We start from the raw sequence: 13,274 nt of genomic DNA, 5'->3' as shown, positions 1-13,274 counted from the left end.
AACCCAACCAAGTTGCACTGCTTCTTAACACAGCGCGCCATCGATAAAAGACATTCAATCACCGTATTCTTATCGGCAGACTCAATAGCCTTGGTTTTTCTAATGACTGCCTCGCCTGGTTCACCAACTACTTTGCAGACAGAGTTCAGTGTGTCAAATCAGAGGGCATGTTGTCCGGACCTCTGGCAGTCTCTATGGGGGTACCACAGGGTTCAATTCACTTTTCTCTGTATATATCAATGATGTCGCTCTTGCTGCGGGCGATTCCCTGATCCACCTCTACGCAGACAACACCATTCTGTATACTTCTGGACCTTGCTTGGACACTGTGCTAACTAACCTCGAAAATAGCTTCAATGCCATACAACACTACTTCCGTGGGCTCCAACTGCTCTTAAACGCTAGTAAAAACCAAATGCATGCTTTTCAACCATTCGCTACCCGCACCCGCCCGCCCTAACAACACCACCCTGGACGATTCCGACCTAGAATATGTGGACAACTATAAATGGCTAGACTGTAAACTCTCTTTCCAGACTCATATTAAACATCTCCAATCAAAAATCAAATCTAGAATCGGCTTTCTATTTCGCAACAAAGCCTCCTTCACTCACGCCGCCAAACTTACCCTAGTAAAACTGACTATCCTACCGATCCTCGACTTCGGCGATGTCATCTGCAAAATAGCTTCCAACACTCTACTCAGCAAACTGGATGCAGTCTATCACAGTGCCATCCGTTTTGTTACAAAATCACCTTATACCACCCACCACTGCGACCTGTATTCTCTAGTCGGGCTGGCCCTCGCTACATATTCGTCGCCAGACCCAATGGCTCCAGGTCATCTATAAGTCTATGCTAGGTAAAGCTTCGCCTTATCTCAGTTCACTGGTCACGATAACAACACCCACCCGTAGCACACGTTCCAGCAGGTATATCTCACTGATCATCCACAAAGCCAACACCTCATTTGGCCGCCTTTCCTTACAGTTCTCTGCTGCTAGTGACTGGAACGAATTGCAAAAATTGCTGAAGTTGGAGACTTATTTCCCTCACCAACTTTAAACATCAACTATCTGAGCAGCTAACCGATCGCTGCAGCTGTACATAGTCCATCTGTAAATAGCCCACCCAATCTATCTACCTCATCCCCATATTTTTTTATTTTATTTACTTTTCTGCTCTTTTGCACACCAGTATCTCTACTTGCATATCATCATCTGCTCATTTATCACTCCAGTGTTAATCTGCTAAATTGTAACTATTCGCTCCTATGGCCTATTTATTGATTGCCTACCTCCTCATGCCTTTTGCACACACTGTATATAGACTTTCTTTTTTCTACTGTGTCATTGATTTGTTTATTGTGTTATTGGCTTGTTTATTGTTTACTCCATGTGTAACTCTGTGTTGTTGTCTGTGTCACACTGCTTTGCTTTATCTTGGCAAGGTCACAGTTGCAAATGAGAACTTGTTCTCAACTAGCCTACCTGATTAAATAAAGGTGAAATTTAAAAAATAAAATACTTCTAAAGTTGTGGCAAAATGGCTTAAGGACAACAAAGTCAAGGTATTGGAGTGGCCATCACAAAGCCCTGACCTCAATCCCATAGAAAAATTGTGGGCAGAACTAAAAAAGCGTGTGTGAGCAAGGAGGTCTACAAACCTGACTCAGTTACACCAGCTCTGTCAGGAGGAATGGGCCAAAATTCACCCAACTTATTGTGGGAAGCTTGTGGAAGGCTGCCCAAAATGTTTGACCCAAGTTAAACAATTTTAAAGGCAATGCTACCAAATACTAATTGAGTGTATGTAAACTTCTGACCCACTGGGAATGTGATGAAAGAAATAAAAGCTGAAATAAATCATTCTCTCCACTATTATTCTGACATTTCACATTCTTAAAATAAAAAGTGGTGATCCTAACTGACCTAAGACAGGGAATTTTTACTAGGATTAAATGTTAGGAATTGTGAAAAACTGAGTTGAAATGTATTTGGCTAAGGTGTATGTAAACTTCCGACTTCAACTGTGTGTATATATATGCACACACACACAAACATATAGTGTACCTGAGTGACACAACAAAATCAATGGGGGCCTCCTGTGGGTTGAGGCCCCCATGGTCACATACTCTGGCTATTGCCTATTGAGTATGGCTGGTAAAGAGAAACAAAAACAAGAGAAATCATTAACAACTTTTATATCTGCTGAAAGCTAAAACTCGACATGTCAAAATAAGCTCTTACTTGTCCTACTGTAACCTACTACCATCAAACGAGACTTCCTAAAAACACACCACTTCAATACAGGTTCAACCGGATGTGACTTTTCGTAGCAGGTTAGGAGAGCATTTTCGCTAACCCTTAACCTTTTTCTAACCTTAACCTAACTGTCCTAACCTGTTACGTAATTCTCCTAACCTGCTGCGAAAGTTTTAATCTGCTATGAAAAAGTCGCTTCTGGAGGTAGCTGTATGGAAATGGCATGTTCTTAGGCAATCTAACCATCGAACCACCAAGTTTATTTAACATTTTGTTTTCAGCAAACGACTATAACATTGTCACAAACAAATGTAACTTATTGTCAATGTTCTCCACTAAAGTAAACTCAGCAAAAAAAGAAACGTCCCTTATCTTTCAAAGATAATTTGTAAAAAAAATAATAATAATAATAAGTTCACAGATCTTCATTGTAAAGGGTCTAAACACTGTTTCCCATGCTTGTTTAATGAATCATAAACAATTAATGAACATGCACCTGTGGAACGGTCGTTAAGACACTAACAGCTTACAGACGGTAAGCAATTAAGGTCACAGTTGTACAAATTTAGGACACTAAAGGGGCCTTTCTACTGACTCTGAAAAACACCAAAAGAAAGACGCCCAGGGTCCCTGCTCATCTGCGTGAACGTGCCTTAGGCATGTTGCAAGGAGGCATGAGGACTACAGATGTGGCCAGGGCAATAAATTGCAATGTCCGTACTGTGAGACGCCTAAGACAGCGCTACAGTGAGACAGGACGTACAGCTGATTGTCCTCGCAGTGGCAGACCACGTGTAACAACAAATGCACAGGATCGGGACATCTGAACATCACACCTGCGGGACAGGTACAGGATGGCAACAACAATTGCCCGAGTTACACCAGTAACGCATAATCCCTCCATCAATGCTCAGACTGTCCGCAATAGGCTGAGAGAGGCTGGACTGAGGGCTTGTAGCCCTGCTGTAAGGCAGGTCCTCACCAGACTTCACCGGCAACAATGTCGCCTATGGGCACAAACCCACCTTCGCTGGACCAGACAGGACTTGCAAAAAGTGCTCTTCATGGTTTTGTCTCACCAGGGGTGATGGTCGGATTCGCGTTTATAGTTGAAGGAATGAGCGTTACACCGAGGCCTGTATTCTGGAGAGGGATCGATTTGGAGGTGGAGGGTCCGTCATGGTCTGGGGCGGTGTGTCACAGCATCATCGGACTGAGCTTGTCATCATTGCAGGGAATCTCAATGCTGTGCGTTACAGGGAAGACACCCTCCTCCCTCACGTGGTACCCTTCCTGCAGGCTTATCCTGACATGACCCTCCAGCATGACAATGCCACCAGCCATACTGCTCATTCTGTGCGTGATTTCCTGCAAGACAGGAATGTCAGTGTTGTGCCATGGCCAGCGAAGAGCCAGGATCTCAATCCCATTGAGCACGTCTGGGACCTGTTGGATCGGAGGGTGAGGGCTAGAGCCATTCCCCCCAGAAATGTCCTGGAACTTGCAGGTGCCTTGGTGCAAGAGTGGGGTAACATCCCACAGCAAGAACTAGCAAATCTGGTGCAGTCCATGAGGAGGAGATGCACTGCAGTAATATACAGCTGGTGGCCACACCAGATACTGACTGTTACTTTTGATTTTGACCCCCCATTTGTTCAGGGACACATTATTCAATTTCTGTTAGTCACATGTCTGTGGAACTTGTTCAGTTTACTTCTCAGTTGTTGAATCTTGTTATGTTCATACAAATATTTACACATGTTAATGAAAATAAACGCAGTTCACAGTGAGAGGAAGTTTCTTTTTTTGCTGAGTTTATGACCACATCTAATGTCCACCCTTTTTATCATTAGCTAGGTTTCTGTCCAATTGGCGACAGATTTTCATGCAAATATTTAATTAAAACATTGCATAAAAACAATATGCGCATTTTCCCACCAGAGATGTGTTTTCGTCAAATTGACTTGTTGCAGATAAAAAGGATGATTTAGTGCTCGTACAAAAAACGCTTACAATTAAATTCCCATGTACTGAATAAAATCTACAAGTTAAATAGGTTTCCATTGCATTTTCCACTCTACTGATGGTTTTGTCACATTAAAAAAAGGCGTTATATAGCGAATGTGCCCACTCTGGTATTGGTGCGTGCGCTCTAGCCAACAGCTCTCAGATACAGTACGGTTACAGGTATAGCCTACACATGATGAGATTATTATGAACAAAAGAGCGAGATTGTTTGTATTTGTTAAACGGCAGCCAAGCATCGATAATCATGTCACTAGAATAAGACCCTAGATATTTATTAGAAAGGAGCATCAAGATCATCATCTTGTACATTCACCACCCTGTGAAGTTCATCATAACTTATTTCATCTGTAGCCTAATAAACTGCAGGCTTTCCTGACAAGTTGAAGTGGGAGGACCACAGAACATGTCATGACTCTAAGTTCACTTTCGATATTTCCTTTAGTTATTTTATTAATATTTGCGCATAAAAACGTTTCCAACACCATTTCTCGCATAATCCATTTTACTGACACAAAAAGATCTCACCTTGTTTTGTCGACATTTGGAAAGTTTACTAACAAATTAGTTGTTTCCATCAGGCTGTCGTGACATTTTTTATCCAACATGTACTTTACTTGCATAAAAAAGGCTGGATAGAAACCCACAGGTCATTGCGTGCAAAAAAATACTTTGTGTTTCACTTCACTGCTGTGTTCCTGTCCTGTAGCCAATTAGATAAATTTGCCAGGGATATGCAAATGACCTGGATGGGATTTACGACCTCACGAGGAGGAAGAAGAAGAGCCATTGCAGCTTGGACGAGTGCATTACCTGCTTCTGGAGAACAGATTAATTGAATTGCTTTGAGCATAACAAATCCCCACAAAATATGTTTTTGAGGAGGTTGAAAGAGAAAGTGAGACTGAATATGGCTCGACAGGAAGTGATCTGGCTCGGGAGAAGAACAGACGGATCGGTCAGTAAAAACATCGGATCGGTCAGTAAAAATACATGCATGAATAGCTAGCTAAGCTAACGTTAGCTGGTTTCAGTAGCTAGCTAGCCATGTATTCTGTTTTATGTAGTTGTGGTCTGCCTAGTTGTGTTTGGGATACAGTAGCTGAGGTATACAGTCTAGGGCCCATGCTCAGTTCCAGTGATTTAGGTTATAGCTAATATTGGATATAAACAAGATAGTAGTTTTATATTGTTTGCTGTTAAAATGTGGATACATTTGCATTTTTTATTTTGGAGACGAATGGCCACATTGCAATTCCCCATTGTCTCCAAAGTTACCTGTGCTCCCATTGTTTGCATTGTGTGTGTGTGTTCACACTTCTGTGGCACTCTCCAGACAAGCAGTTCAGACTGTTTTTTTCTTCTTGTAGTGGGCTGTATTGCTTTACAGAATGGTGTTAAACTTTAGCTCTGGTGACATACTTTGTATTCCAGGTTATAGAGAAGCTTCTCAGGAACACTCTATTTCATGAGGATAGGACTTACCATTGCTAAGAATGATATTTTCAAGTGATTGAAAAAGTTGACGGACAATGTTAATCCCTGGTCAATAATGGCACCATATCACCCGCCTGGAATCAACACGTTTTGTCCAATATCTCAAGATAGGGTGGTCATATTGTTATGACACTTTCAAGGCTGATGTAGAACACAGAGATGATTCAATTTAAAGTAAAATGTACTCAATGAAAATGTAATTATTATGCAAATCAGATACTTAATATGCACATTAGGCAGTACAGAATACATAATTACAGTAATTTAAGCCCAATAATTTAACATATGGTGGTCATATTATTTGAAAATCTTCATGCTTTATGCAAAACTGAGACTACGTAACAATTCCTGAAATTATAATATAACTTTTATACTATGTTATGCAAATTAGATACCTAACATGCTAATTAGTCTGTACAGAATGCAATAATTACAACACGTTAAACCCATTCATTTAAAGTAAGGTGTTCATATTGTTAACATATATTGTCGAAGTAAGGTGCATGTTGTAACTATATGTGTATTACCAGGGATTGTAACAAAGTACATATAATTGGGATTCCATAATAATGAACAAAAAGCAGGGTTTCTATTTACCAATTAATAACTGTTGGGTTGTGTATATCACAGTTATATTGTATTCAGTAGACCAACTGATTAGGCCTCAAGTACCAAATAATACACCCAACCCTGTGCCCATGTGCCACCTGCATACACACAGGCTAACACAGACACACACTTCTCAACACCCCACCAACACACCACTTCACACACAGCCTAACACAGACACACACGTCTCACTAAGTCTGTACTGTAACAGAGAAGGTTACTAGTCTAACAACATAGCTTACTTCTAAAGCATGAAACACATGGCCCACTAACTGAATCTCACTGCCAATAGACTGCCGATATGTACTTATCACAGTGGGAAGCCGTTCCTTCTCTTAGTAGAACAAAAGCGTTACCTGCTGCGTGAGGCCTTGGTAGCGACGAACCTACCCATTCTACTTGTAGAATCACAATGCTCATTAGCGGCCAAAATCGTGACTTTGTAAAATAGTGCATTTTCTCCAAACATCCACGGATGAGCATATGGGATGGTAGCTAGCTCAGTGCACAAACACAGTACACACAACACTAAATACTTCCTCCAAGCTAGCTAACCACTGTATTGACATTATAATTAAATCCCAATTAGCTAGATTAGCTAGTTTACCTGAAACAGCTGCCTGTGTTAACTGCAGAGTTAGTGCAGTGTCCATAGCTAACGTTAGATGGCATCCCAAATGGCACTATTCCCTATATACTGTAGTTCACTACTTTAGATAGACCATAGAGCTCTGGTCAAAAGTAGTGTACTATATAGGGAACAAGGTGACATTTGGGACGCAGATTGTCATTCGAAACAGGATATGTCATAGGGATTGCCAGCCAGGATACACATCCACAGACCTCAAGCCATTCCCAGACTTGGCTCAAAGCAGCAGAAGCAAATTCCCAGTCTACAGTCCTGTTCCAGTCAGACTTCTAGTGACTTGATGAGGGTATAGTGATGAACTGTTAGTTTGACAGTTATTGCCTTTAAGTGGGTCGTAATACAGAGACAGTGTATGAGTTCAGTACTCAGCTACACTGATAATAATCCTGGTAGACAGCGGCCCACACACACCAGAGAGAGCGAGAGAGAGAGAGAGTAAACACAGAGTTTAAAGAAGGTTATACTGTAACTAGACAATCAGCTCTCATGACTGTACTTGTTGTTGACCTCTGTTACAGACACACTCCTACGATTAGCTCTGTGTACTAGGAGAGGATGGGTTGCAGAGTTGAGGTAGTTCAGGAGGAGGACATGGGGATTGGGGGGGGGGGACTGGTTACTGGCAGGAAGGAAGGGAAGGCTCAAGGGGCCTCGTTTTTGCTGGAGAGAGAGACAGAGAGGGTAAACCCAGGCAATGGGTCACAATCCTGAACTTTTCATCGCCAGTCACATCTAATTACAGATGACAGAGGAGAGGAGACAGGCTCTAATAGGAGGATGCAGAGGCAGAACTATGGCTGCAGCTGTCACCCTGTGTGTGAGAGAGAGAGAGCAGGGAGAGAGACTGCAGTAGAGTGGTGTGTTAGTGGGCCATGGAGGCGTGATGGTGGGAGGATCAGGTTGGCACGCGCTGGGCTCTGTGGGTGCTATACATGGCATATGCGAAGAGAGGGAGAGGAGGGGTGCAGCTGCTGGGGGTGGACAAGTAGAGACGGGGATTGGTGAAACCAGTGGGTATTGAGGGAAGAGCTATGGGAGTCAATGGTTCTTCAAAGGCGTGTGTGTGTGTGTGTGTGTGTGTGTGTGTGTGTGTGTGTGTGTGTGTGTGTGTGTGTGTGTGTGTGTGTGTGTGTGTGTGTGTGTGTGTGTGTGTGTGTGTGTGTGTGTGACAACATGGATGGGGTGTTCTAGAATGTCGCAGTCAGAACAAAGGAGATTGAGATGCAGTGGGTGGAGACCTTCTCCGTCCCTCTCCCACAGTGTGTCCATCATTATCCTCTACCTCTCTATCAAACTCCTTAGAGTCAAATCAGGTGAGAGGGGGAGAGAGAAGGAGAGAGATGCTGTGTGTTTGTCACTACCTTGTAGTGAGAGTGGAGAAACACTGTAGTCATTACAGTAGCAGAATAAACTGGGCCATCAGCAGACAAACACAGAATGAACCACACACATACACACAGAGAATGAACCACACAGCATAGACCTACACCCTCCGAGCCATTACAAAGCAGCTCTGAAGATCACAACGGATTTTGGGTTTGATCAGACAGCATTTTACAGGGAGAACTCCCGGGACTCTCTATTTCATCTGGGTATAGCTAGCTATACCTAGCTCAAGTCCTTCAGACTAGCTAACAAACCCCATTAACTAGAGCAGCTATGGCTAACTCATAGCTACAACAGCTAACTAGCCCCATCCACTCTGCCAGAGCAGCTTTGGCTAACTAAATCTATCTTGAACAGAAACTCAACTCAGACACCTTTCAGTTATCTCTGTGACTAAAATTGGACTACTAATGTTTTCTCATTGAACCTTTATTTAACTAGGCAAGTCCGTTAAGAACAAATTCTCATTTACAATGACAGCCTACCCAAACCTGGGCCAATTATGCGCCACCCTATGGGACTCCCAATCACGGCCGGATGTGATGCAGCCTGGATTTGAACCAGGGACCACAGTGACGCCTCTTGCACTAAGATGCAGTGCCTTAGACCGCTGCACCACTCGGGAGCCCAAAGGACTGGATAAGAGTGAGATTGAGAGCATTTCAGTGATAAGCACAATGAATATTAGATGCACCGAGCAGTTCTGTTCAGCATTCTAAAGGACACACCACCCCCAGGCACACACAGCCTGCCTCCGATTATACACATCGTGAAGCCGACTCTCTTGCTTCCCCGTGGATAACCAGTCACCACCAGCCTTCTAGTTAGCTACCCTTTGCCTGGTTAAGAAAGAAGCTTCTTTACTAAATGAAAAACAACAGCAGCATTGAGTTTAATAGTGACACAACAGTCAAGCTATGTTTTTCTAACCCTCTACTATAGAAAAGTAGGCCATCTTTGAATGTGTGGTCTCGTTCAATCCTCTCACTTTCCCCACTGCATTTCATAGCCAGGTTCTGTAGCCACTATAACCAAGTCTCCCTCTTTTCCTCAGAGAAAACGGCTTGATTCTAGCCTTTACCAAAAAAGATATGAGCCATATACCAGCTCTACTTTTTCTTTCTTTCTATCTACTCTCCCCTACACCTATGTTCACTACAACACTGTCTCACCTACACCTGTTAAAACTACAACACTGTCTCACCTACACCTGTTAAAACTACAACACTGTATCTCCTACACCTGTTAAAACTACAACACATTTGTCACCTACACCTGTTAAAACTAGAACACTGTCTCACCTACACCTGTTAAAACTACAACACTGTCTCACCTACACCTGTTAAAACTACAACACTGTCTCACTTAGACCTGTCAAAACTACAACACTGTCTCTCCTAACACATGTTAAAACTACAACATTGTCTCAACTACACCTGTTAAAACTACAACACTGTCTTATGTACACCTGTAAAAACTACAACACTGTATCACCTACACCTGTTAAAACTACAACACTGTCTCACGTACACCTGTCAAAACTACAACACTGTCTCACCTACACCTGTTAAAACTACAACACTGTCTCACCTACACCTGTTAAAACTACAACACCGTCTCACCTACACCTGTTAAAACTACAACACCATCTCTCCTACACCTGTTAAAACTACAACACCGTCTCACCTACACCTGTTAACCACAACATTGTCTCAACTACACCTGTTAAAACTACAACACTGTCTTATGTACACCTGTAAAAACTACAACACTGTATCACCTACACCTGTTAAAACTACAACACTGTCTCACGTACACCTGTCAAAACTACAATACTGTCTCACCTACACCTGTTAAAACTACAACACTGTCTCACCTACACCTGTTAAAACTACAACACTGTCTCACCTACACCTGTAAAAACTACAACACTGTCTCACCTACACCTGTTAAAACTACAACACTGTATCTCCTACACCTGTCAAAACTACAACACTGTCTCACCTACACCTGTTAAAACTACAACACGGTCTCACCTACACCTGTTAAAACTACAACACTGTCTCACCTACACCTGTTAAAACTACAACACCGTCTCACCTACACCTGTTAAAACTACAACACCATCTCTCCTACACCTGTTAAAACTACAACACCGTCTCACCTACACCTGTTAACTACAACATCGTCTCACCTACACCTGTTAAAACTACAACACTGTCTCTCCTACACCTGTTAAAACTACAACACCGTCTCACCTACACCTGTTAAAACTACAACATTATACCTGCTTTAACCACCCACTGCACACCTCACACTCTCCCCTCAAATACAGTATGTCTTGGATAATTAACATAAGGAACCATACGTGTGATCAGACCATGGCTTATATTAAGGTTACTACAAGCTTCCCTCCGTTGATCTACGTGCATGTGTGTGTGCATCGTTGGAGTGGGATTTCTGGAGTAGAGGATACCTTTTGGTAACATGATATCGTCCATGGTCCCTCTCCCTTTTGCAAGGGGGCGATAGCAACGTTTTTCATTTTTGTCTTTTCATTTAGTTAAAGCAAGGAAGAGTCGCTTTTCCTTGTTAGTAGTAGTTATGTGGCAGCCTGGCTAGCTGGTTTTAGCCTTGCTAAAAACATAGCGAGCTGGCTAGCCTTTTCAGCTTCCCACATCTCCATGTGAAATAATCTTTGTAACAATGATTTTATAATTTATAATTTTATAAATATTTGTATACTTGCTGGTGTAACCTAAAACATTATTCCAGTTTGATAGGCTGCTTGTGTATTGATTTCCATCAGCTAAAAACAAAACGTTATCATGTTTTAGTCATGGAGAAAAAAGCACATGGCTAGCCTCTTGCCTACAGCAGGTTCTACCATTTCACAATAGCCTATATCACTAGTTCTAAACAAAATACCTTGTTCGGGGGATTCTTGTTGTTTGGTTTACTGTCTGAACAGTTACTGAGATTATATTTGGTTATCAATGCAAAATACGCTGCTTTGATGAATAGCATATGTAGCATATAGATCAGATCAAGAAACCAAGCGGCAAAACCTTTCAGGTAGTAAAAAGGTATGTTGAATGTCGGAGTGTATTACAAGGCCCCTTTTGTAACGAAAAACATTGCAACACTCCAAATCTTGCGTCTGCATAGAGCTTGTAGTAATCGGCTCAATGGCCAAACTGTGGACCAACGGTCAGTCATACACCGGACATAGGCTAGTTATCATAAAGGATTCACAACAGAGGTCATAGGTTACAAAACAAATACATAGGCTGAATGTCCGACATCATTAATGCCAGGAAAACCACTGGGGATCTGATCACTGAAAGAATGTATGAAGTATTCCTATTGTTCTGATGATTGACTATTTACCCAGCATCAGCATTTATATTTGGATGTGTAAATCCAATATTTGATTCATATTAAGAGTTTATGAATGTAATATTCACAGAGCTCTGTGATCCAGCTAGCTTACAGTCTCTGCTGGATGACGTCCCTGAGTAGTGTCACTATGGAAGGCTGGCAGGCTGTCTCTCCTCCCTCTGAGATGAAGCCTGGCTGGATCTCTCTGTTAATCCATCTGTTCTGGTAAACACAGGCCTCGCTGACTGGCTAACACAAACACCCAGACACACAAACAGACACACACACACACATACACTGGTAGACCATTTATGGCTCACACACTCACGAACACAACATTTTGTGTAGACATCCATGGAGTCATTGGTATGCAATGCACACACGAAGGCATATAAACAACACACACATGATTGTGTGATAAGCACACACACAAACATACACACAAACAAACATACACACAAACAAACACACACACTAACCTGCAGGGTCAATGACCTCCTCGATGACCGGTGGCAGGCGTAGTCCGTCCATGGTTGCCCTGGCAACTCAGTGTGGGGGATTAGGAGGAGGTGTCGCGTGGGTCCAGATGCTCTCTTGTACTGCAGAGGTCGAGTGATGGATGAGTATCGGGGGACCAGGGCAGAGAGAGACAGGGGGAAGATGACGCAGACGAAGCCCAGGAAGGCTCCTCAAGCTCCGGGTAGACTCAGCCGCAGCAGCCCCTCCATCCTGGAGGTGAGAGAGACGCACAGACGCTGGAGAGCAAAGAGACAAACTGAGTGAGGGACCGCAGTCTGAGACGCATGCAACAAAGAGACAAACTGAGCGAGGGACCGCAGTCTGAGACGCATGCAACAAAGAGACAAACACTACAGCTCTCTCTCAAACTCACTCAGATACTACACAATTCACTCTCTAGACCTCCTTTTGTTTTGATACTGCACTTCTGTCTTCTTTTTACTTGAGCTGTTATTCTATAACCCTTTCCTGTCCTTTTCTCTCTCTCTCTCGCGCTCTCTCTCTCTCTCTCTCTCTCTCTCTCTCTCTCTCTCTCTCTCTCTCTCTCTCTCTCTCTCTCTCTCTCTCTCTCTCTCTCTCTCTCTCTCTCTCTCTCTACCACTGACCAATTCTCTCACTCTCATTTGCACGGTTGATCCCTCTACTGGTTTCTCTCCTGTCTCGGTCTGGGTATGAAGCACGTTTGATGCTAATGCTTTGTATCCCTTCTCTCGTTTTACCTCTCCCTTTCTCTTTCCCTCTACCTGCTCTTTCTGCTGATTTAACCACACGGGTCAAATCCAAGGCATTCCTTTCTCCATCTAGCACACGTATCTGTAAGTGCACTATCAGGTAAATATAGACACACACACTGTATTTACCTTTAATGAGAGTCAGACCTTGGAGCTCTGGATGCTGACAACCTATTCTCCTGCAGCTTGCGATTCATTTCCTGTCTGTCGTTC

At 42.8% G+C, this 13,274-nt stretch overlaps 1 protein-coding gene across 3 annotated transcripts in view; it reads right to left on the bottom strand.

Annotated features, from left to right (window-relative positions):
• LOC139378648 (coiled-coil domain-containing protein 136-like) overlaps positions 1-13,274 on the bottom strand; it is a 58,073-nt gene extending 44,799 nt beyond the window's left edge. For all 3 annotated transcript variants that reach the window (XR_011628313.1, XM_071121003.1, XM_071121002.1), the window contains exons 1-2: positions 13,191-13,274; positions 12,291-12,566 (exon numbers count right to left, since the gene is read on the bottom strand). Coding sequence is in view for 2 of the 3 variants with exons in the window: in XM_071121003.1 (XP_070977104.1) it covers positions 12,291-12,342 (52 nt within the window). In the remaining variant the exon portion in view is untranslated. The remainder of the gene's footprint in view (positions 1-12,290; positions 12,567-13,190) is intronic.

The sequence above is a fragment of the Oncorhynchus clarkii genome, chromosome 21 (assembly GCF_045791955.1).
Source record: "Oncorhynchus clarkii lewisi isolate Uvic-CL-2024 chromosome 21, UVic_Ocla_1.0, whole genome shotgun sequence".
NCBI lineage: Eukaryota > Metazoa > Chordata > Actinopteri > Salmoniformes > Salmonidae > Oncorhynchus > Oncorhynchus clarkii.
Note: the sequence above shows the minus strand (reverse complement) of the source record. Positions and strands in the feature narration are given on the sequence as shown.